The 25,836-nt window shown below is 40.9% G+C and overlaps 1 protein-coding gene across 6 annotated transcripts in view; it reads left to right on the top strand.

The window, feature by feature from the left end:
* NTRK2 (neurotrophic receptor tyrosine kinase 2) overlaps positions 1 to 25,836 on the top strand; it is a 318,904-nt gene that overhangs the window by 254,537 nt on the left and 38,531 nt on the right. For all 6 annotated transcript variants that reach the window (XM_025049746.1, XM_015592644.2, XM_025049745.1 and 3 more), the window contains 2 exons: positions 2,336 to 2,508; positions 5,861 to 6,095. In XM_025049746.1, the coding sequence (XP_024905514.1) occupies positions 2,336 to 2,508; positions 5,861 to 6,095 (408 nt within the window). The remainder of the gene's footprint in view (positions 1 to 2,335; positions 2,509 to 5,860; positions 6,096 to 25,836) is intronic.

The following is a 25,836-nucleotide window of genomic DNA, read 5'->3' as shown; positions in this document are numbered from 1 at the left end:
TATTATTCCTTCCACAAACCTCTGTTGAATACTCAACATGTGCCTGGCACTGTGTCCAGTGCTAGCAATGTAGAGATGGAAGGCACAGTTCCTAGATCAAAGAGCTCACCATCTACACCAGAGATAAGCAGGTACACATGCAATTAGAATGTATTATGGTCAGTGATATATGATAGACGTTAAGTATGAGGTGTACCTAAGAGGGTCATGCAGCATAGCCTGGGGGTAGTGGGGACATGACAGCAATGAGGAAGTCAGGGAACACTTCTCAGAAAGGTGATGTCTGAGCCCAGTCTTGGAGGATTTCTAGGTGATGACCAGATGTAGGCATTTCCTGTGGCTGCTGTAACAAATTACTACAAACTCAGTGGCTTAAAATATCACAAATTATTTCTCTCACAGTTCTGGTTGGCCAGACACCAGAAACCAGTTTTACTAAGCTAAAGTCAACATATCAGCAGTGCTGGATCATTTTGGACATAATAGGGTAGAATTCCTTTCCTTGCCTTTTCCAAATTTTAGAGGCTGCCCACATTTTTTGGCTCATGGCCCCTTCGTCCATCTTCAAAGCCAGCAGCACAGCATCTTATCTCAATCTAACTTTTGCTTCTATCTTTACATCCTCTCTGTCTTGATTCTCCTGCCCTCTCCTGTAAGGATTCTTGCTTGGGACAACATTGAACCCACTCAGATAATACAGGATAATCTCTCCAACATCAAGATCCTTAACTTAATCACATCTACAAAGTCCTTTTGCCATGTAAGGTAGAATATTCATTGGTTCTAGACATTAGGATGTGGACATCTTTAGTGGTCAATATTCGATCTCCAACACCAGTAACCAAGCCTGAGTCAACATACCAGGTAGAGGGATAAACATGTGCAGAGGCCGAGAGGTGTGGCCTGATGTCATTTGGGCAGCTGCAGATGATTCACAAGGTGGAAATATAAGTTTCAAGAAAGGCATGTCAAGGAGAGATCATGCTGTTGCAGAAATGTTGCGAAAATCAGACCGGCGAGAAACCAAGGAGTACTTGGAGAGTTGGAGAACTGAGGTTTATTATGCCAGCAGTCACAGAGGAGCTAGTGCTCTGAAGATCTGGGCCCCAGGCTCAGATGTAATTTTGCTTTTATAGGGCTTAGTTGTCATGGGCCGATTGGTTAATTTGTCCTCAGACAGTTACGAAGCACGAAGTTGCTCTGGGTTGCAGGCAGTTACAAAGAGTTACACAGCGGGGGAGTTACTATAGGTTACAGGCAGTTACATTTGTTGTTTAGACAGAACAAGCAAAAGGGAGGATGAGTCTTTAGTTAATTTTGAGGTTACCCTGCCCCATGGCCTATGTGGCAAGCATATCTACAGAAGCAGAACAAAGAGCTGATTATAAGATTAGCCTTTTTGAGTGAAAATTCCTCTTCAATGCTGGACAGAGATGCAGGGGAGCCAGTTTATTCAGGACATGTTTTAAGCTTGAATTATAGTTAATTACATATGTGACTTATCTCCCTATTTGCCCATAAGCACCTTAGGCCAAGATTTGGGTCCCATCACAGCTCTGGCCCAATGACTGGGCCAGGACGGGAGCTATGTACATGTGATTAGCATCAACACATGCCAGCTTTGCCATGCCTGCAGTGGCAATGTGGTGGCAGAGCGGTATGGGCTAAGAACTAAAGGCATTAGAACCCAACTGGCACGATCCTGGGCATCCTCATTTTGGCAGTGTGACTGGCCTGCTGTCAGGGACATTTCCTGAGCGAGCAGTGTGTGTGAGCACGAGCTGGAGAAGGCTTTTTAGAATGTCATATGATAAAACCAGCAAAATGGTCATTGTCAAAGCTAGAAGATGGGTACATGAGAGCTCATTATGCTCTTTTCTCTAATGAGTATTTCCATAATATAAAGTTTTTAAAAGGTTATATGGACAGAGGCGAGGTGCACATAGCATCCAAGAATGTGCAACAGGCACCAAAGTGGGAGAGAAGTCCATGATGATAGTTGAGCCCAGACCAGGGCTAAAAGGAACGAAGACTGTATAATGCGCATGTCTATAACTTAATGAGGTAATATATGGGCAAGTGCTTCATAAACTCTAAAGTTTATGTCAAACTTTGCATACCCACAAGGGACTTTTCCTCAGTTATTAATACAAAAATTATTTCCTCAGGAATTAGGTCATTTCCCCAATATTTCATGTAATAAATGAGATGAATTTCCTTCCCATCTAGGAACCTCGGGCCCAGTGAAGTAATTCCTTCTTGACGCAACCTTTTCTTTGACAGCTTCAATTTAAGATGTGTTGGTTTTTCTCTCCTCTCTGTTCCTCATCTCCAGACGCTGAAGGATGCTAGTGACAATGCACGCAAGGACTTTCACCGAGAGGCTGAGCTGCTGACCAACCTCCAGCATGAGCACATTGTCAAGTTCTATGGTGTCTGCGTAGAGGGTGACCCACTCATCATGGTCTTCGAGTATATGAAGCACGGGGATCTCAACAAGTTCCTCAGGTACAGTGTGGCCGGGATGGGATGAGGTGGGAGTCGGGCTCAAGGAGGGAACAGGTTCAGATAGCCTGAATTAGATCCTCTCTAAGTCAGGTCTGCCTTCGACATGCTGTTTTCTTTAAAATAGAGCTATCCCTCAGCTTTGAAAGATTAGCAAATGTGCTGCCTGTGTTTTCTTGGAAGATGATATAATTTAGGAGAAACAGGAAAGATGTGACAAGTTTGCACCTGCTCTTGCTGGCCTCCGTTTCCTTACATGTGAAAGGGGTAGAATGATACCCGCATCAAGGACGAGTGTCAGGACTTTTGTGATGGGAGAGAGTCAATAGATGTTGTCCCCTCAACCCATTTCCCCTGCTACATTTTCCTTTTTATTTTGGTTGAAAGATTCAAAATTCTGGGATGTTATGCCTTCTGTGTTATGACAATAGCTATGCTTCTGTCCTCCTCCAGTTTCTGTGGGCACTGAGGTGGGCTTTCCACAGAAATTGGCACCAGTGGCTTTGTGTAGCCCCTGGAAGATTCAGAAACTGTGTTGTTTAAGTAATAACTCAATCACTGAGAGAACAGTGGCCTGGGGGAGAGGGCACTGCTGTGTTTAGAAATGTCATCACGTGGTTTGTGCCGTCTGGGTCACTTCCATCATCTCTAGCCTCATGAATACACGTGTAATTTAGTTCTTCGCTGAAATGAGTCCCCGTTCTCTGCCTTGCTTCTGATTGAGTGCATGAGGGACTGCCAGGTGAGATTAGGAATATGATGCCAATTCGTGGTGTTCAGAGACAGTCAACCTAATAGTGCATTATCCAAAGTCAGCAAAATTTTTCTTGTGGGTGATAAGAAAGAGGATGATGGTAGCTTTTGCATGTTGTCTTGTCAGATGTAATGTGAAAGGAGGAAAAGAAGTTGAATTGGTTGAGGTCTAGCTGCTCATAGGAGAAATATTGTTTTCTTGTTTCCCTGCTCTAGGCTACTTCTAATTTGAAAAGGTGCTTTCCAAGAACTGTAGTGTAATAAATTCACATGTACTCATCTGGATGCAATTAAATGCTTCTGTGAGCTCAGATTTGCACATGTGCATGTAAGCATATGTGTTTGTGCATGTGCGTGCGTGTTTGTTGATTCTTTCACTTGTGGCTCTGTCAACCTCTCCCTAGCTCTACTTCCTACATCCCAGAAGGAGCAGGCACCTGATTTCCCTTGGCATCTTGCACAAGGCATGGAGCTATTGGAAACCTCCTCTGCTCAATTTCAGAATCTGCTGAACTCTGGGAACAAGAGGTTTTTCCATGCCAAGAATCAATTTCTTAGGTGCAATACTGTGCTGCAAACTACAGTCTATCCTCTTTCAGGAAGGGAACTCAGCCCTTAAACTCCTGCGAATGGGTCCCCAAGTGTCATTGGCCCTGCCCTCCAGAGACAGATGCCTACAGTTATCTCCTCCCTTTTTTCAGTTATCCAAAGGGCATGTACTGAGTACCAACATGGTCAGGCCCTATGCTAAGTTGGCTGGGAAATAAGGAGTAAAACACAGTCCTGGCTTTAAAGATTAGTTTTGCCTCTTAGAATGTCTCCAGGATTCCCTTCTAATAAAGAGAAGATGAACAAGGCTTATTTCAAGCAGTAACAGCTAACATTTATTGGGTCTTTCTAAGCATTTTAAATGTTATGGCTTGTATCAATTTTATAAACTATTATTTATCATCATTCTCACTTTACAGTTGAAGAACATGAGTTTCACAGCTAGTCAGAGGCAGTTGGGGGGCTGTGGTTTGAATGGAGAAGAAATAAATTTGTTAGAACTTGCCTTGTATAAAAAACAGGAAGCTCCTCCCTAAGAATTGCTCGATTCAGATATTTAGAGATAGAAGGGACCTAAATGATCACACATCATAATATCTCTTTATTTTTTGACTAACTGGGAAATTACACATTAAAAGGCTTCCCCAGATTGTGGTGCTGGGTACTCCTGGAACTGGGTAACTCCCCACCTTCCTGCCCAGTGCTTGTTCTCTGTGAATACATGAATGAAAGATCAGATGACAGCATGTTTTGGAAATCAAGGAAAGGGGAAATCACTGTGGGCTATAGCCATGATGGAGAGGGCAGGCACCTATGCTTGAGGTAACTCATCCAAGGTGGAGCTGGCGGGTGAGGGGAGGGGCAACGCCAGATTGGGATTCTTGAATTCTGCCTCTTTCATCGTCAAATAGCCATGCATTCTGTAACGCTTCAGGTGTAGTCACCACTTTAAAATTCATTTAAAATCCTCTATATTTATTTTAAGTGGGTCAAACTATCCGGAAGGAGATGTCATTGACCAACTTGCCCTTGGGAGGGAGAAGCCCTTTGACCAAGCTTTTCTTTCTTGCCCTGCAGCGCCCTCTCAGGCCGCCAGGGGTAGTGACACCAGTCTTGTCTCATATTACCGGGTTCCAGAGTTGGGACTGTCCATGCCCATGGAGCATTCTAGGACTGAGACTCTCTGCTCCCTGAAGCACCTATCAGTATCATAATGCCTTAATTCATCACACAGCTCAGAAAAGTCTAGTGTGTAAGACAGAAGAGAAGAAATAAAATACCATATTCTCATTGTGCTCCCCTTCCCCCTCAAAAAAGCGTAAAGAATAAAACTTGCCCTGGTAAAAGAATAAATGTGTTGTGATTCAAAAGAGCTCTCCTCTGTGGCCAGTGCATATGCTGAACTGGCAGTCAGGGGGAAGGATGGGCAGAAGGAGATGGTATTTTCCACTGGGAATGAATATCCAGGCTGAGGATGCCCTGAGATTCTGCTGAACTGAGTTTGAGGGTGATGAGGGTAGCTTAGAAACCATGCCTGGCTACAGAGCATGTGGAGTTGGGGGAGCAGAGCTGCCAGCTCTGGCCCTGATGGGGCACACTGGAGGGATCAGCCTGGGTGGGGGCCAATTGGCTGCAGCACGTGGCAGGGAGGGGAGGGGTGAGACTCCCGCTGTGCTTCTTATCCTCTGTTTCTCTAGCAGAGCCAAATTCTCCCCACCACGCTTTGCTTCATTTTTGTTTTGCTTCAGCCACCTACTGCTTTTCAGAGTAAGGGGCTCTGGCCAGCACCTGACCCCAGGATAGTTCTGGAGTACCTAAAACATGAACTTGTCCATATGTTGAGGCAGGGTACCATTCAGGCCATGTGGCCCTGGGAATTCTAGATTCTCTGAGAATTGAAGCCTGGGTCCTTTTGAAGTATAACCACGGGTAACGCATCTTTCCTGTCTATGCCGAGTCAGGCAGTGTCTTCTAGAACCAGCAGCTGATGGGGGGTAGAGCGCCCCTGGGCAAAGAGCTCCAGCTCTAGCAACGCCGTCTATGTCCTCCACAGGGCTCATGGACCTGACGCCGTGCTGATGGCTGAAGGCAACCCACCGACGGAGCTGACACAGTCACAGATGCTGCACATCGCCCAACAGATCGCTGCAGGCATGGTCTACCTGGCCTCCCAGCACTTCGTGCACCGAGACTTGGCCACTCGGAACTGCCTGGTTGGTGAGAACCTCCTTGTGAAAATCGGGGACTTTGGCATGTCCCGAGACGTGTACAGCACTGACTACTACAGGGTGAGTGGCTGCAGAGACCCCCAGGGCCCTGTTTCCCTGGGAGTCCCTCTTTGTACTCATTTCTTGGGCTGCCATAACAACACACCACAGATTAAGTGGCTTGGACAACAGAAATTTATTTTCTCACAGTTCTGCAGGCTAGAAGTCCAAGATCAAGGTGACTGCAGGGTTGGTTCCTTCTAAGGCTTCTATCGTTGACTTGCAGATAGTGCCTTCTCTCTCTGCCCTGATGTGAGGTCTTTCCTCTGTGCACGCAAAACCCTGGTATTTCTCTGTTGTCTAAATTTCCTCTTCTTATAAGGACACCATCAGACTGGATAAGGGCCCACCCTAACGGCCTCGTTTTAACCTAATTACCTCTTTATGGCCCTATCTCCCAATACAGTCATATTCTGAGGTAGTAAGGATTAAGGCTTCAACATATAAATTTTGCGGGAACACAATTTACCCCACAACCCCTATCCTGCTGTTCTCATGGCTGTACAGAGCAGTGTGTGATATCTCCAAGAGGAAAGTCCTCAGCCTGAGAATTTTGCCAGGGGAACTTAAGGTCATGGGGAAATTCCCAGAGGGCATAAGGCTAAAGGATTTTGAGGTTTGCACTTGATTCTGAGAAATAATGCCTGGAACCTTTGAGGTTTGACCTAAGATGAACTTGTTCGCATAAAAAGTAACACATATAGACCTTGGAAATTCCTACACGGAATCACCTTGTTTGAAAGTGGATTATCTTGATGAGACACAAGAAGTTCCATCCTGTCTGTTCTTGAATGCTCTCACCCAGCCCACCTGGGGATCCATCACTAGAAGCACTAAGGGATAGAGTTATAGACAATAATTCAAGTCCACTGATTACCAGGAATCGGCCCCTTTGGCAGGTTAGATTTGTTAACTGAAATCTTGGGACTTGGGTATAAAAAAAGGGACATTTATGGAAACCTTGAAGTCGTGATATTGAAGTGTCAGGTGGTCTTCCACCACCTCAAACTCTCAATTTGGTTTTCTTACTTTGCTGGGCTTTCAAGAGGAAAGGAAGAAGGTAAGAAAGAAAAAGAATAATATGCTATATGTATATAGCCTAAGAGAATAAAACATATAACTTGACTTTCATAATAAGATAGGACTGGTGAAGAAAATGCCTGTCCTCACCTTTGCTCCTCCCTTTATGGTTTAGTTTTGAGGCAGTGCCTTCTCAATCTGTTTCCTAGTCTCCTCCCTACAGCGTCACTCACTTCCAATGCCTCTGCACTCTAGCTGAGCCAACTTTGCTGCAATTAGTCTATGACAGTGAATCGATTGCCTTCCTGCATATTCTTCTGCAGATTGTTTTGTGGGGTTTCTTCCTTTGTCATCTGATAAGCATTGTCCACGTTTTATATAGGAGGGAGTGGAGACCAAATTGTTTATAGAAAACATGAGCATAGTCTCAACTTGAAGTGTTCAAAATGGAGCTTCAAAGCACCTGTCCTGGGTCTAGCAATGACTAGTTGGTTCTAGATATCTAAAACGTGTGTGGTGGGGGGTGGAGCGGGGGGGATGTTACCTACCAATGGATGTATCTTCTCTGTTAGTTTTGCTCCGTTGGAGGAGGTGGGCTTGGGGGCATCTCCTTGTCTCAAGGGACAAAGAAACACAGGGTGCTTCCCTAAGGAAAAGCTTTCCCAATCTCGAAGGTCATCTAAGGGAGGAACATGTGGCCCAAGCAACAGTTTTCTCTTTAGCAGTAAGTTAATAAAGGCTTCAGAGTGCCTGGCACAAAATAAATGCTCAATAAATGTTTTCAACCTTATCATTATCTAATTTAGTGAAGTTATGCTTCACTCCCAAAGCCAGGACTGAATTAGGTGAAACCCAATGTCTTTTTCTACAATCTCTAGAAAAATAATTCAGAGGAAAAAGACTGAAAGACTCAACAATATGAAGATTAACCACCCAATTAAAAAATAGGCAAAGGATTTAAGTAGAGATGTCTCCAAAGAAACTATACAAATAGCCAATAAGCACAGGAAAGGATGCTCAACATCATTAGTCATTAGGGAAATGTAAATCAAAACCAGCTTCATAACGACTGGGATGGCTGTAATAAAAAGACACATAATAACAAGTGTAACTAGGGATGTGGAGAAATTTGGAACCCTTATAAACTGCTGATGGAAATGTCAAATGGTACAGCTGCTTGGGAAAAGTTTGTCAGTTCCTCGAAACATTCAACGTAGAGTCACCATCTAACCCAGCAATTCCACTCCTAGGTACATACCTAAGAGAACTAAAATCATATGTTCACACAAAAACTTGTACACAGATGAAATAGCAGCATTATTCATAATAATGATAAAGTGGAAACAATTTAAGTGTCCTGATGAATAGATGAACAAAACATATGATAATCTGTACAGTAGAGTATTGTTTATCAATTAAAAGGAATGAAGTACTGATTCATACAACACAGATGAATCTTAAAAACATTATGCAAAGTAAAAGAAGCCAGGCACAAAAGGTTGCATATTACATGATTTCATTGATATGAAATGTCCAGAATAGGCAAATCCATAGAAACAGTAGACAGTGGTTGCCAGGGACTAGGGGTAATGGAGAATGAAGAGTGACTGACTCCGGACATAGCGTTTCTTCGTGGGATGATAAAAATGTTCTAGAATTGTATAGCAGTGATGGTTATTTAGTATATTTGCAAATAGACTGAAAACCATTTAATGTGTACTTTAAAAGAGTAAATATCATGGCATATGAATTATCTCTCAATAAAAAACCTGAAAATGAAAATACTAGCAAAACAATGACCATCGTTATGGATATAAAGCATTAGTCTTGGTCATTTATACATTATAAAACACCGTCACTTGTCATCTACCATATTTTATCATTTGCTGTAAAGAAAACCCTTCATTTAGGTGACATTTTCCTGAAGTACTTTCTTCGGAATTGATCGGAGGAAATAATGATTCCCAGTCCCTTTATTTGTTAACTTTGTTCAGTCATTAAGAAATATGCTTCAGACGCCAGATTTATTTATTCTCCCTGACCCTCACCTAGTCACTATTCAGTTGCAGCTGCAGAGTTTGTGCATTCACTTGGTTGTTCTTTACTCCCACTGAGGATGAGGAAGCAAAATTGGCCTTCTGTTGGCCTCTGTTGTAGGTGGGAATGGGTGGAAGCAGGTAGGAAAGTGGCAGAGGGAAGTAAGACCTGGCAATTTGTTAGTAGCCCAGGAAAACAAGAAAAAAAAAATCAATGACTTTTATTTTGCCTCCTCTAAAATTTCAAAGTGATGGTCCATCTTTTGGTTTCATGTTCGTATTTATCATCATAGAACTCGTTGGCAGAATATTTTTGCTTATTAAAACATCAAAAGCGTATCAGTGGAATCCATTTTGTGGAGTTCGTCAAATGAACGTTTCTCTGTTTTTGTAGGTGAATTCCAGAACATTTTGCAGTGGCTATTTCCCAGAATACTCTCGCTTTCACATTAGTTATCCCGTTTGATCATCTATAAGCTGGGCATTAAACCCTTCCGCATTATGGTGTCTCTTCATCTCTGTCACAGCAGCTGGGAAATGCGTTCTCCTTACAGTTTGGGTTTCTCATTTGTGAGCACCTTTCTTCTTTATTCTCTTCCCATCCTCTCCAAAAGTCTGCACACTCCAAGGGGATGAGCTGTTGTAGCTGATGTGGGTTGTCACCACCAATGTTAAATACCCTTTCTGCCACAGTAATAAGGGAGCATTTTTGTGTTAGCCAAGGCTATCGTATATGAAAGAATGGCAACCGGGCCCGGAGTCAGCTAGATTGAGGAGTAATACGTCCCTTATCTTTAAGCAAGAACCAATCTCACTGGCAGCCTGAGCCCTCTGCTCATGATGGTTTATGAGCAGCCTTGTGGGGTGACCACAGCTCTGTGCAGTCAGGGCAGGAGGGGTGGGTGGCAGCTGTTCCTCCATCCTAGGGGAGCTGGCAACACAAGGAAATGGCTGCCTCAGGCTTCCACCCTGTTGCAGCTGAGCTAATTATATCTTCCCGATGAAGGAAGAAATCGGAACGCTACATTTGCATTAAAAGCAGCCTGATATGGCGGATCCAAAATTACTCTAGCATTTATGTTCTCTGAATTGTTTTAATTAGCAGCTCTGCAGTGCCCATCTTTTATTTTGTTTTTATTCCTTCCCTCCTCTGGCAAAACCTGACATTTAGGAAACATCTGAACCGGATTTCTGTCACATGCTGCTTGTCACAGGCCTACGATCTCACCCTACTTGGTCACTACTGTGCCACAGTATATCCACTGAAATTTTTTTAATATGCACATTGGTGGTTTTCGCTGTTTGGGTCCAACGTGTGCTTAAAGTGAATGTGATATGTTGGTGAGTAGAGGGCCCCTAAATATCTGAAATCCTAGCTTTTAAGTGTCGTTCTCCTTTGGGTTTTAGTTTTATGTTGGAGTGGTAAGAAATCCTTTAATTCATCCTCCACTTAAGAAGAAAAGGAAGCAGAATAGGCAAATTGATTTATGGTGGACATATGACAAAGCAAACGATTATAACTCAACTAAAGAAGGCCATGGTCAGAATCCTAAAGTGTTAAAATGGTATCAACAACCAAGTCCAAGAAATCATCTTTGGGTGTTCAATCACAGTTTATTAGCTGCAAAGAGAAAAGAAGATGAGTTGTACTAAAGTCAGCAGACAGGACAAGTAGCCAAAAGAACTGATTTGAACATTAGTAACTTTCCGCTTACGCTGTCCATCCTGGAGTGATGAACTAGAAAATAAAGTCCTGAACCACAGAGGAGAGGAGAAAGCTGAGATAATTTAGGAACTGAACTAACACATAAGAAATAATCCAAAGTTAACTTTCATACCTCAGTCTTTGAAAAGAATGTATATATTTTTTAACGAATATTTTTATGTAATATGAACATTTCTAGATACGATAGGTAGATAGGCAGATTAGATAGATAGATAGATAGATAGATAGATAGATAGATAGATAGATAGATAGATAGATAAATAGATAGATAGATAGATCGATCTTGACTCATTCCACAAATGTTTTTAGTTGTGTGGTTGTGTAAAATGCCAATGTCATTCCCTCTATGAGGAGTATCATTGCATCTCCCTGGTGAATGCCTACTAATTCTTAAGATGCAATTCCAGCTTCACCTGCTTCCTGATTTCCTCCGAGCATAGTAATTACTCACAAATTCGTAGTTGCTCGATATTTCATATAAATCAGCATTGCAGCATAGAGCACATTGCATCATAGAAATTTGTTCATGTATGTTTCTCACTAATTTGAGAGCAGGGAAAGGACAAGTCTTATACATCTTTTTGTCTGCACGGGCTGGCTGACTGCATAGTATGTACTAGGTAGTCAATCAATGATTGTGAACAGGACACAAATCAGGGAAAGCCTTTATGAGTGTGTCTTTTTAGCCCTGTAGATGAATACAGAAGACACTCAGATTTGCAGATGGGCCTGGCTCTGAGGCTAGGAGCACTGAATTCAGGAAGTAAAGCTTGGGATGTAGGGATATTCTTACCTCGGACAATTCCTTTTCAATGGAGAGCTCAAGACTAAAATTTATTTGTGTTTATACTATAATAAGAAAACTTCCTTTAGTATACTCCACCTAGAACTCTTCAAACCAGGCACAGTGTTCACTTCAAGAAGCAACACAATCCCTTCCTGAGAAAGGAATGTCCTCTATGTCATTAAGTCCCTTTGCATGTATCATTTCCTTATTTTCTCCCTTAATATGTAATACATAACAATGGCTTAACTTTCACGTGAGTAATTATAGACCTTTCTGTTTGCATTCTTTTGATTAAAGTGGACCCAGAAACATAACAGCTTGTTTATTTTATGAAATCATCCTCCATTTATGCTCTGTACAACACTTAGAGAAAGCACAGTTCAGAGGAACCTGTCTGCCTGGGAGAAATCAGAACATTGAGTTCAGACTAATTCTATATTAAACCAAATTTGCATAAATTGTTTCAAGATTCTAAATTGGATTAGTTTGTATTCAAGCCTTCCCAAGAATCTTTTACATATGCTTTGGAATTGCAACAGGGTGAGTGAGTATCTTTTCATTCATTCATTCATTCATTCATTTATTCAGCACATATTTATGAAGCAGCTACTAAGTGCCAGATGCTATACTAGATACTAAAGGAATCCAGATGAAAAAGACATGTGGGCTGTGATTTGAAGGAGTTTTTAGATATGTTATAATGTGATAAGTGCTGTAATAGAGATATGTACTGGCAACCCTAAAGAGGAAGCCACCAGAATTCTTTGGGAAATCAGAGTAGGGTTCACAGAGATACGACATTTGAGCTGGTATTTAAGATACAAAGCCCCAAATTGTTCTATTGGCAAGAAGGCCCTGGGCCAGAAGGGGAGGGAGGCATTCTTGGCATAGGAGGTAGCATATAAAAAGAAATGGCAGTATAAACATCAGACGGTGTGTGGCCAGGGAATAGGGACTCCTTTGCCTGCATCCGAGTTAACAAAGTAGACTATTTTGGCTATTATCAAATTTCACAGGGGCCTGTTTGCCATGCCAAAGTCTTTGGACTTTGTCTTTTTGGCAGTGGGAAGCCACTGAGAGTTTTTAATGCCAGAAAATGATATGTCAGATTGCATTATGTCAGCTTATGAAAATAGATCCACCTAAGAGATCCCCAGATCTCCACTTCTGTACGTATTTGACTGGACTAGAGCAGCATCTCTCAAACTGGTCCATGAGCTGTCCACAGGTGTTCACCAATAGAAGAGATCAATGATCACTAGGCAAGCAATAATTTCCTGGCTGCAGAACTCCTCATAATTTTTACTCTATTACTATGCCTTGTGACCTTTCAAGAAAGGCTATAGAAAGTAGCTAAGGCTGGAATAGAAGAGCTGGCCTGGAGATCATTTGTCCAGGTCACTGGTCCCACGTATTTCCCAATTAGTGAAGACTGTTAGCAGGAGATAGGATTGATCCCTTTTGTTTTGTCAGTCTTCTGACAACCTTATTTCTAAAATCAACAGCCCATCCACTTTGCACTTAGAAGTGCTACATGCAAAAATTATGTATATGTTTAGGTACACTGGGAAGGAAGGTAAGTTATAGCCCATTGGTTTGAGTGAGCCAGAAGGATTCTGATTCTTCAAGGTGCTGGGAGATATCTTCAGCAGGTACTTCTTTCTCCCTTTTCTCTCCTACTTTTGAAGCAGTTAGGCCTCAGCTTTCTCAAGCTGGTGAGATTCCATACTTTTGCATCACTCAGACCAGAGGCCCTTAAAAATGGAAAGTGGCAACAAAAAATTAGCTAAGGTATAGAAAAAAGAGTATCAGACTGGGGTCCTAGAGGCAAAATTTGCCTTTTCTAACCTTATGATCCTATCAGTTAGGAATGTATTTAGCCAAAGGTAGCAATATGCTAGTAGCAATGGCCTAAGCAGATAGGGAGTTGTTTCACTCACATGACAGGAAGTTCACAGGTGGGCAGTTTCTGATTGGTTCATAGACTTTCCAATGTCAGAGCTATGACTTGGTGATTGACATTTTCTTAGTCTTTTCCTCATGGCTACAAGTGGCTGCAGGAACTCCAAACATATAAAAACTGCAGTTGGAGGAGGAAGGAGGCAAGGCTGCTACAGAGAGCAGATGGTTTCTTCCTGCACACCTTCCTCTCATCAAGAAGTAAATCTTTCCCAGAACATCTTTTCTGCAAATACTTCTTATTGTACAGGTGGGTCAAGACTAAGGGCTGGACTCACTTGCACAGATCAGTGGCTCGTTACCAAAAACCTAGACAAACTAGCATTCTACTACAGGGAAAAAGAGTGAAAGCAAATGGTTTTGGGGAAAGAAAATAATGTCATACTCACCTTATGCACCATCATAGCCCCTGTTTCCTTATTTGCGATGAGCTCTTACCTTTAAAGATTGTTGAAGACAATAAACTGAAGTGACACATAATCATTGCTAAAAAGTAAAAGTGCTGGCGTTTCTCAGTAGGACATCTTTGTTTCTCTGTATGCAATACTTCTTTTTTCTTGGGCTGTTTTAAAGTTTTCTCTTTATTACTTGTCTTGACCAATTTGATTATATGTGACTATTTCTTGTGCTCGGCTTCATTGGATTTCTTAGATTTGTAGGCTTATTGTTGTCACCAGTTTGAAAGCTTTTTGACCATTATTGTTCAAATATTTCTTCTGTTCTCTCTACTTACCTGCTAGAGACTCCGATTTCACTTATATTAAGCCACTCAAAGGTGTCTAATGGCTCACTGAGCTCTTTTTATGTTTTTGAGTGTGTGTGTTTCATTTTAGATAGTTTCTACCATTTTGTCTTCATCGTCCTTAATTTTTTTTTCTGCAACGTCTAATTTTTTATTTTCACAATCCAGTGTATTTTTCATCTCATACTTTGTAGTTCATTCCTAGAAGTTCAACATGGACCTTTTCACAACTTCCATGCCTCTAGTTATATTTTTAAGCATGGAATGAATTTGTAATAAATGTTTCAATATATTTGTCTGTAGTTCTACTGTGTATGTCAGTCCTGGATCAATTTCCCTTGATTGATTTTTCTCATTATGGATCATATCCTCTTGCTGTGTTAAATGTCTGGTAATTTTAGACCGAATGCTGGACATTTGAATTTATCTTGTTGGATGCTGGATATTTTGGCATTCCTATATATCTCTTTGAGTTTTGTTCTGGAGTGTGATTGTATTGCCTTGAAACAGTTTGATCCCTTGGTGTGTTGCTATTAAGATTAGGCAATACCAGGCCAGTGCTTGCTTTACAGCTAATGCTTCCCCGCCACTGAGGTATGATCTACTGGATACTCAATTCCCCATGAATCATGAGGTTTTCATTCTGCTTCACAGGAACCAGCACTATTCCTGGTCCTGCATGAGCACTGGGCACTGTTTCACTGCTCCCTTTGGATAGTTCTTTCCCAGCTACTGATAGTATCTTCACATGCATGCACTGATCAATACTCATCTGAATACTTGAGGGGCGCCTTTTATGGATTTTCAGAGTTCTGTGTGCAGCTCTCGCTTCTCTGGTATTCTTTCCTTTCCACTCTAGCCACCTTGGTCTCCCCCAGACTCTCAACTTCATCTTTTCAACGCAGGGAGCATATTAGGTTCCATCTGGGTTCCCTTCTCTGTCTCTTTCAGTGAATTAAACTTGGCGATTGTAGGACTCACTACATTTGTTACTCATCTATCAGAATCATTATTCTTCATTGCCTATTATCCGGTATCTTGAAAATAATTGTTTTATATATATTTAAGCGATATTTCGGTTGTTTCAAGTGAGAAGGCAAATCTATTCCCTGTTACTCTACCTTACTTATTAATAGAAGACAGTTGCCATTTCTCATGATGATGAATATGTCATTTCAAAAGTCTATCAGTGAACCACTTATTAACTACAGTAAAGAAAACAAGTTCTCCCACCTCTTTAGAGCAGCTACTCTCTGTGAAGTCTTTTTTTTCTTTTTAATTAAATAACTTACATTTACATAATACTTCTACAATTAAAGTTTTCCTGCCTACACAAGATTATTACTTAAGTAGGAGAGTAGATGTTCTTCATCTCCAGTGAATATTGAGCAAGAGGAAATTATCTTAGCTTCCCTGTTACCTCTGAGAGATTCCCTAGACTCAAATGTGAATTGGTTCAAGAAGGCTTTGGAAAAAACTATGCAGACAGAATATTAATAATGCTCCATACTTTTTACACTTTCCCAGTCTTTGTCCTTTGGTCAGGGACAGAACACCTTGGATAGATAAATGATTAAATCAATCCGAGAGTGTATGTGTTGCATACATAAGTCTTAGCCATGCCTCTTCAATATGCAGATACTGAGTGAGACATGTTCTGTTCCCTAAAGAAAACCACAAATTTCCTGGGGGAGAAGAAATATGAATGAATCACTCTGATACTAGGCAGTATGATACATGTTGTAAAGAGTAGAAATAAATTAATTTTTACTGAGATGTGGGATGAAATCTGGAAAATTCTCTGGAAGAAATAAGATTTGATGGGTATGTTGTTGAACTTAAGGACTATTGCAAATGACTGAAGTTATAAACAACAGAAGGTGACCTGACTATATGTGCTTCTTGGGCAGAGTGTGTATGTTCTTATTTCGATCTCCATAATGCCTCATACAGTGCTAGGCACTTACTAAGTTCCTACTGATTATGATAATTGCCTAAAAGGCAGTTCCAAGAAAGATTGTATGATGTTCTTCTTGGAAATATTTGGAAGTAAAGATGCCATCCACTTCCAGAATGGAGATTACTCCTAAGTCTAAGCAAGTCTTGACTTCATCTCTCAATGCTCCATAAAACTTCCCTAGAATTCTGTCCTTAGGTAATTATTTCATTTTTCTTCTTGGTCTATTTGTACAGATATGAAAAGCTATAAAATGCTAAGACATTCACTTTGTAGTGCATAAAGATGTTCAATCACAATGTCATATACCTGAAACACATAGTGTTCTGTACCAACTTTACCTCAATTTAAAATAAAAAGAGAAAACACCAAGAGATTATTATGACAGCCTGACCTAATGTTGGATACATATGAAGAAATTAAAAATCCCAAGACTGATCCCTCTGCAGTGCTATAGCAGCCTCTCTTGGTGATCATTCCATTGGTACTCATAAAAACAGTACAGGCACATAACCTGAGGAATTTTACTTAAGAGATTAAAAACAAATCCTATAGTGGGATACACTAAGAGAATTTTTAAACACAAATTTTCTTGTGATATCTGACCATGCTAATGGAGGCATAGCAATGTTATCTTACCTAGTACTATAGCACTCTCCACTATTGATGAATAGCTCAGAGTACTTTCTTCAAAATATTAATTACTGGGCTTCACCTTAGATATACTGATTCAGCATCTCTGGAGGGATGAGAATGGGAATTTATTAAGAAGCTTCTTAGGTGAGTCTGATGTATAGTCAAGTTTAAAAATCATATTGGTCCTCTGAACAGACATTTCTCCAAAGAGGACATATAGATGGTCAATAGACATATAAATATAAAAAGATGCTCAGCATTACTAATCATTAAAGAAATGCAAATTAAAACTATCACGAGATATCACCTCATGCCTGTCAGAATGGCTATCATCAATAAATCAACAAACAAACAAGTGTTGGTGAGGATGTGGAGAAAAGGAACCCTTACGCACTGTTGATGGGATTGAAAATTGGTGCAGCCACTATGGAAAACAGTATGGAGGGTCCTCAAAAAATTAAAATAGAACTACTTTATGACCCAGCAATTCCACTTCTGGGTATTTATGTAAAGAAATCCAAAACACTAACTTGAAAAGATATATGCATTCCTATGTTTGTCGCGGCGTTATTTATAGTAGCCAAGATATGGAATCAACCTAAGTGTTCATCAATAGACAACTGGATAAAGAAGAGGTGGTACATATATACAAGGGAATATTACTTGGCCATGAGAAGGAATGAAATCTAACCATTTACAACAACATGGATGGACCTAGAGGGTATTATGCTAAGTGAAATAAGTCAAACAGAGAAAGACAAATGCCATATGATTTCACTTATATGTGAAATTTAAAAAACAAAATAAATGAACGAACAAAAGCAGATTCATAAATACTGATGGTAGCCAGATGGGAGAGGGATTGGGAGGCTGGGTGAAAAGGTAAAGGGACTAAGAAGTACAGATTGGTAGTTACAAAATAGTCACAGGAATGTAAAGTATAGCTTAGAGAATATAATCAATAATATTATAATAATTATGTACGATGCCAGGTAGGTACTTGACTTATCAGGGCAGATCGAGTTGTATAAATATAAGTTGTATAAATCTCTAACCACTATACTGTATACTTGAAACTAATATAATATTAGAAATCAACTGTCATTGGAAAATAAAATTAAAAAGAGAATCATATTGGTCCTGCTAAGCAGGAAGGTAGCTATGGACATAACATAGTCTCATCTATGCTAAAATTCAAATGGTAACATTATAAAAGATCTGAATTAGCAAGCTGCAAAACAGGTTAAATGGTGTTAAAAATTTTCTAGAGCTTGACCAATTATTTTCCTAATGGAGATGATATTACTGCAATGAAAGGTTTTTGAGAACTTCCAATGAGAAAGACACTTTGAATTTTAGTTACTATCACATAATCATACTCTACTCTCCTTACCAGCAAAGCCTGGATTCCCTGAACCATGGTATTTCTGAACTGGTAAGTTAAATGTTATTTGAGGATCTTCCTTCTCATCCTAGACAGTGAGCTTAGCTCATTCTCTAGTTAAGTTTTATCAAAGACAACATGAGGGGAGAGAGAGAAAGACAGAAAAGCAGCAGGTTCAAATTGATGTGACATGTTCCTGGACAAGCCAACATCATAGCAGTGATGCCTCCCTCCTGCAGGGAGCCAGAGCTCCCAGCAGGTCTGGCAGTCTCGGCAGACCCCTGCTGGCCTTCTCTGTCACTGCATGGTTGTATATCTCTGTGGGGTTTTTTTGGGCGGGGGGCGGGTGGGGGGTGTGTGGCGTTCTGAGCAGGAAAAGCAAGAAAAGGCTTGTGGGGAGTCAAACAGCTTGTCAAGGTATCCTTGTGGGTGTCTATATTGAAGTGTCACAGTATGAAGGCTTTTTATTAGCAGCTATTTTAAAATCCTAACACTGAAACGGAACAGTTTCTTCCCTACATGGCATTTCCAGGCTGGCTTACTCCCTCACAGCCCTACGACAGCATCAGCCATCTCCTAAGGGGGTGGAGAACATGACGCTAGTTTCCTTTAACAGCAGAGCCTAGCTACATGGCCCACGCCCTCAGCCCTGGAGATAATTTGGTTCATTCACATGTTGCTGATGACAGGGATACGGCAGCGGAGGCTGAGGAGGATTTGAGGCTCCTGTGCCATCTTTGCACACAACACAGAAAGCTTCCTGGGTTTGGCAAAGCTATAAAAAAAAGATTGATGCCCAATTTTAAGGGAATAAGGGGAACATTTACCCCCAGGTGAAACTGCAGAGTGAGTTAAGTCAATATCAGCATGTTGTCTCATGGCTACCACGGGTACTTGAATTCTTCCCAGCTCTTTGAGGGCAAGTAGTGAATTTCTTCTGGAAAACTCATTAGATTTCATTGTAGGAAACAGTTGTGACCTTAAAAGACTCCCGTTAATGTCTTAGAGGTTTGATGTTTGGTCTTGTAAGAAAGACTAACATTTATTGCCCTTTTTAAAATATCTCTGCTTGATGTGTAACCTTCTCAACCATTTTTAACAATTTACAGATGAGGAGAATAATGCATAGAGAGGAGAGATCACTTTCCTGAGATACCATTACTTATCCAGGTGGCAGAGCTGGCATCTGAACCTCTATTATGCCCTCAACTACTCTTCTCCCTGGGAGGCGGAGAAGGGCCGCCTGGTGGATTCTCAGAGCTCTACCTTTTGTGGCCATATCAGGTCCATCTGGGATGCTGCGCTTACTGCATAGGACTAAGTCCTAAAGCTTTAGTGGCTAGAGGAAGAAAAGGAATACTTTACATTGCAGAACCATAACCTTTTCAACTAGGAAGGAGTTTCATAAATAGCCGGTCTGAACTTCTTAAGGAAGAAACCTGGATTCTTTCCAGATTCCAAATCTGGCTAATACACCAAAGAACATAGAACCAGAAGAGCAGACCTGGAACTATTCTCACCTGCAATATGTATGCAGTGTGTAGCTTTGAACAACTGATTTAACTTCTCTGAACCTTACTTTCCATCTTGTAAAGTGGTAAACAAGTCTGTTCTGCCTGCTACTAGTGCTGTCATGAAGCCACCATGGAAAGTGCGACATATATATGTGTATGTAAGTTGTTATTGTAATCAGTACACAGGTACAAAACAGAACCCTGTGGCACATGTTGGGTTCCACCCTCCATGTTTGGAGGAATAGTCTCTTGGATAAACATCCCTGGATCTGGGATGGGTTCCTAGGAATGTGAGTGCTGTCTCAGATCTTTATGGAACAGTCCCAGGGTGTTGCCTTCAAGGCACATACATTGCCCATCATGCGTTCCTTCTCTTCACGTCTCCTGAATTTATGATATACTTCCCATGAGCTTTTTACACCTGCTCTTCATACACTGTTGGTCAACCCTCCAAGCTAGAGCCATGTTCAGGAGGTCTTTGGAAAATGTCAGGGGACTTCCTTAACCTTTACTGCCTACTGTTCTGGACTCTGTTTCTTCTGGACTCTGTTTCTTCAAAGGCAACTTTAGCTGCCACCACAGAAAACACATTTTAATATTCTGTGTGATGTGCTTTGTCTCTTTGTGATTGGTCCAGAACTATCACTTGTTTACCTTTTGTCAGTCATTATGAGTCACAACTATGTGCCTGGGCATGAACACATGTCATAAATGGAAGCCATCATGGCGTAAACCACACACACTGCGGCATAAGCTTGATTTGGATAGCGTGGGATAGGACTCTGCCCTTGAGTATTCTGGTGAATCCTAGGGACCCCCTTCTCAAATAAGGTTTTACATACACAAAATAAAATGCATAGAGTTATGAAAGAGCACAGTTGTTCTGAAGTACAGTTATAACATTTTAAATGTGAGATATAAAATGCATGTGCTTTTGTTAAAACATTAAATAATGAGATCTGGTGGCAGGGCTAATAACTATTGTAATTTTAAAGTGATGAACATAGATGGTGTTTTTAGAAGGCTGCAACAACAATAATGTGATATGAAAATATCTGATTTCTACAGGTGACAACTTCTCATATTCTGCTGATACTATGGTTGGTTTGTTGCCTACATTAATAATTGAAATAATTGTTTACTTTTTGTTAGAGATTAGTGAAAATTAGATGCAACCTAAGTTTATAAAACCTTATAAGTTTTATCTATGGATCCCTCAAGGGTCTGTGCCTTAGAGGCAAAGAATCCCTATTTTGGATGGAGCATTGCAAATAGTGCATGAATGCTTATTAGTCAGGTACAATAAAGTCCTACTAGAGCCAGACTTTCTGAGTTTAAATTCCAGCTCCACTTCTTACTATGTGACCTTGAACAAGTTGCTTAACCTCTCAACACTCAATTTATTCAACTGTTAAATGGTAACAACCACAATACTTTCTCAAATTGCTGTTGTAAGGATTAAATGCACTTTAAACAGTGGACATTTTATGTGTCAGCTGTTGTTATTATTATAATTGTATATGAACATTGAAAGGGAATATCTCAGAGATAAATAGCATTAGAGTGAATCAGCCCTGGGCAAGGCAGTGGTGAGCTGGGCACGCACATAGTGATGTTTGACTAACTTTGAGTTCAACCTACATTTCTCTACCTCTCAAGGATACCATGGGGGACTTCTCTAAGAGTCTTGATAAAATCAATATTCTTCATGCCCATGGCAGCTTCTCATTTCCAACCTGTAAATTCACCTAACAGGAAATGGATGATCATCCACTATGACTTAATCTTGATAAATCCATACTTGCCCCTGGTCATCACCGCTTCCATTTCCAAGTGCTTTCAAACCATTTTTAAATAGCTACTGTTAAAATTCAGCCTAGGACAAATGTCACGTTTACTTATCAGTTGTTGGAGTCCTGCTTCTTTACTCTCATTCAAAATTCCTGTCAACTTTTGTCCATCTTCCTTCAGCATCTTCGCTTTTTCCTTTTACCTACTTCCTACTGTCTGCATGAATGTCAAACAATACTGTCAAGAGAAGTAAGCTGGGGCATTATTTACATTCTTTGAAAAATAACTTCGAACTCTTTTATCTCATCTCCTTTGAGTTTTAAATTCCTCTTGACCATACTTGTCCCATCTTTTCTAGATTTAAGATCATTTTCCTTGATGGAATAGAGAGAATCAAAATAGAAATTGCCTGGTTAATTCACTTAACAAATACTTTTGAACACTTTATGTACACTAGGATAAAAACAGCGAGCAGAAGTAGATACATCTTAACCCAGTGGAGCTAAGGATCCAACTGTAGAGCCAGGCATCAATAAAATAACCCCAATGCATATAATAAATAAGAACTATGATAAGGATTAAGAAGCAGATGTCCTGAGGGCTGTAAGAACCTATAACAAGGAAATTTGACCTCGTATAAGAACTCCAGGAAGACTGGGGCAGGAATCTTTGAGCTGAGTCTTGCAAGTTGGGTTAACTAAACCATAGGAAGAGGAAAGTACACTCCAGGCAGAGGAAATAACAGAAAGGAGGGCCCTGTGGCAGAAGGAGCAAAGCATGGTGAAGGAAACAGAAGATGACCAGTATGCTGAGTACAGAACATGAAGTACAAAATCCAGCTGGAGAAGCAGAAGGGGCCTAAGTCACATAGGACCTTGTCAGCCATGCTAAGGATTTTAAATTATCATGAGACAGTGGGATGCTGCTAAAGATTTTAAGCAAGATGTGGAATGGCACAACTCTGGAGAGGCAGAGCAGCTATAAGTAGATGGGTTAAGGGCTCTTGCAGAAGCGTGGGAGAGAGAAAATGGCATGGCAGTCAAGGGTGATGCCAGTGGAGACAGAGGCAAGTGAAGAGAATGATAAGCTATTTAGGAGGCAAAATTATGGGACATAGTGGTGGATTCGGTATGAAAAGTAAAAAGCAGAGGAAGAATTCAAGGATATGAAATAGATTTCTGGCCTACATAACTGGATAGACAATGGTATCGTTCACTGTCCTGGTTTTGGAATGAGCTAGGGAGAGTTCAGTTTGGTATGTGTTGAGTTTGAGGCGATTTTAAGTCATCTTGTCTTAGGTGTCTCTAAAAAGCAAGAGAACAGTCAGGGGAGGGTGATCAAGAAGTCTGGAACCGAGCCATAAGAAGGATAGCTGAGGAAACAGGGGGCATTGGCGTGAGAGGCCAGTGGTTCCAGAGGCCAGAATTAGGACTATTAGATAGAAGTTTCATGGAACAGTTTTGGCACAATGTAAGCAAGAACTATTTAAGAATGAGAGCTGTGGTGTGGGCTGCCTTGCCAAGAAATGAGTTCCGTGTCACCAGGTGGAAGTGCCCAAATATAGGCTTTATGTCTTCCACGATGCTAGAGAATGGGCTCAGTGTTTTATAAATCGTGGAACCCAGTGATGTTGTGGAGGGGCTTCAGTAACTGATTCCATAAACATTTGTTTTAAATGGCATCTGCTTATGTGTATTATAACCATTAATATAGATATTAATACTACGTGCATTATGACCATTAGTAAAATCTAATGGGAAACAACACACTCAGATAGGTTGTATATACGATTTTAACATATTAGGCGACAGCAAAACTTTAATGTGTTTTTGTAGTTTGATTTATAATACAGAAATGTTACCAACTTGAAGCAACTTCATAATTCAAATATTCCATTTTAATTCTGACAATTAAGATCAGCTACCATATTGTAATTTCTGTAAATTATTTTAGCCCAAATGTAAAGCATATGACCAATTATAGATCCTCTGTGCACGGGGGAGAAATTTACAAAATACTCTGTTTCCAGAATCAGCTGTGGTTCTAAATCCCCCTATGCTCTCCAATAAGCCTTCGTTCTACACAGTCCTTGCTTCTTTCAAACTTGCCAAACCTCATCTGAGCTTTCAAAGGCATTGATTATATGTGCTTGGACTATTTTTAAAAGTTTGAAGCTTAGTATTGCATTATACTTATGATATAATTATTTAAAAAGCATAAGGACAATGCACAATAGGTACTCCATGTCACAGAGAAGAGAATGCCCAAATTTTCACAGCTTCAAAATACAACTAACTGTGAATAATGAAGAGGCAGTAGTTAAGAGAATAAAAGAGAAATGGTAAGCAGATCAGGGAAACCTTTTTATCAGGTGACTGACTGCTTGATTGTTCTCCAAACTCTCAGCAAAACTCACCAACTTTGCAGTGGACAGAACATTCACCCAGGGACACCCTCGGCCATAACAGTGTTCCCTAGTTGCTCATTATGTACTAGAACACCCAATGTGTCCTAAAGGATTCCCACTAAAATGAATGAGAAATGAATAGCAACAGGGTGGTCTATTTCAACCCCTTGCTTAACATTCCAGGTTCCTCATTCCCAAAAGCACATACCTCAAAACACTTTCGGAATAGAAACACACTGTTGGCTTGCTAACAGTGTAATACTCCTGTTATTAGTAAGGTTAACTACCTGTGGTTACATGAACCCAAAATGTCCTAAGAAATGATTTCTGTGAATTAAGTGCCACCTGTATGATCTTCAGGTCATCCAGGCAAACCTGAACCTCATTGGGCCTCAGTGTATGGATCTCAATTGTGAAATGAAGACATGTTAGTCAAAGAAGTTTATTTATTTATTAGCCTTATGACAACTTTCATGGTTTCTTTGTCTTGGTGTATGTGTGCATGAAATACATAACATGAAAAAGAAATGCAAGGGTATAGAAAACCTGATAACACCTCTTTAATGCCAGACATATCTGCTATCATGTTGTAAATCAGTATTACCTGTGGATAGCCAGGGCCTCTCCTCATGACAGATATCTTAATATGATAAAGAGGCAAACGAACCAATGTAAGCACAGTCATAAGACTGTTTTCATTAAATAGTAAAGTCAAGTGTACATGCCTTGTGCCACTTGGTGTGCTGTCCTAATAAGTTGAACATTGTCAACAGTTGCCAATGTCATCCTTAAAGATCTGTTTTATAGATGGTAATTTAGAGCTTCAGAAGATTAAAGTCATGTCCAACTTGGAGCCAGATAGCCCAGGAGTTTTCTTTACCTTTTTAAGACATAAAGCCGGGCGACTCCAATCTTACCATTCTCCACACCTCACTTGTAAGAGAGAGAACCATCCTTTATTCCTTCAGCATGGAGACGGAGCAGGATGGAGGATAAGATGTTTTGGCAGGAGGTCTCTAGTTTGGAATAGTGACTTTTCCCCATATACCAACCTAGTTCCGTTTCTCTCTTCCCTCAGTTCCTACTTCCTATAGGGTGGCTGAGAACTACCGGGAAGAGGCTATGTCTCCTCTTTCTATGCCCTTGTCGGCTTCAACTTTCCCTGAGTAGGCTCAAGGAACTCACCAGCAGCTTGGGAGTTAAGAGTAGCAGTCTTGGACATCCCCTGGGTGTGGCATGTTTCCAGGAAAAAAAAAGAAAAATGCTACAAATGGAAAGAACAGTGTGGGAAAGAAATGGCCACTTGAATGAGATCAGGATGTTCTGAACCTTGTCCTGGTGCTGCCTGCCTGGGGCTGCAGCTTGGCAGTGCCAGGAGGCACTCAGTACCCTAGGCAGCTCTGGGTGCACCTTGGAAGGCGACACCCACCCCCACAGGAGGAGAGACGAGTGGCGCAGGCCAAGAAAGGCCACCCAGGGGGAGTTCTCAGAGGATGGAAGGTTTCTTTGAGGAGTGGTCAGCAAGACATTCTTACCCCGGGACTCATGAGAAATGGAGCTCTTTTTCTTCTTTCCCAAAATGCAAATAGCCTCTGTCCTTGGAATTAGGAAGATGGGTTGCTAGGCAATCACTTCTAAACAAGCACGCCCCCTGCCCCTTTTTCCTGACCCCTCTAACAATGGAGACTTTTCAGCAAATGGAACCAAGACGGAGAAAAAGACATGGCAAAAATAAAAATGGAACTAGAGATTATGGAAGGTCTGGCTCATAGAGTATGGGAAGAAAAACGTAATATTAATAAG

This window comes from Pteropus alecto, unplaced genomic scaffold, assembly GCF_000325575.1.
Source record: "Pteropus alecto unplaced genomic scaffold, ASM32557v1 scaffold206, whole genome shotgun sequence".
NCBI lineage: Eukaryota > Metazoa > Chordata > Mammalia > Chiroptera > Pteropodidae > Pteropus > Pteropus alecto.
Note: the sequence above shows the minus strand (reverse complement) of the source record. Positions and strands in the feature narration are given on the sequence as shown.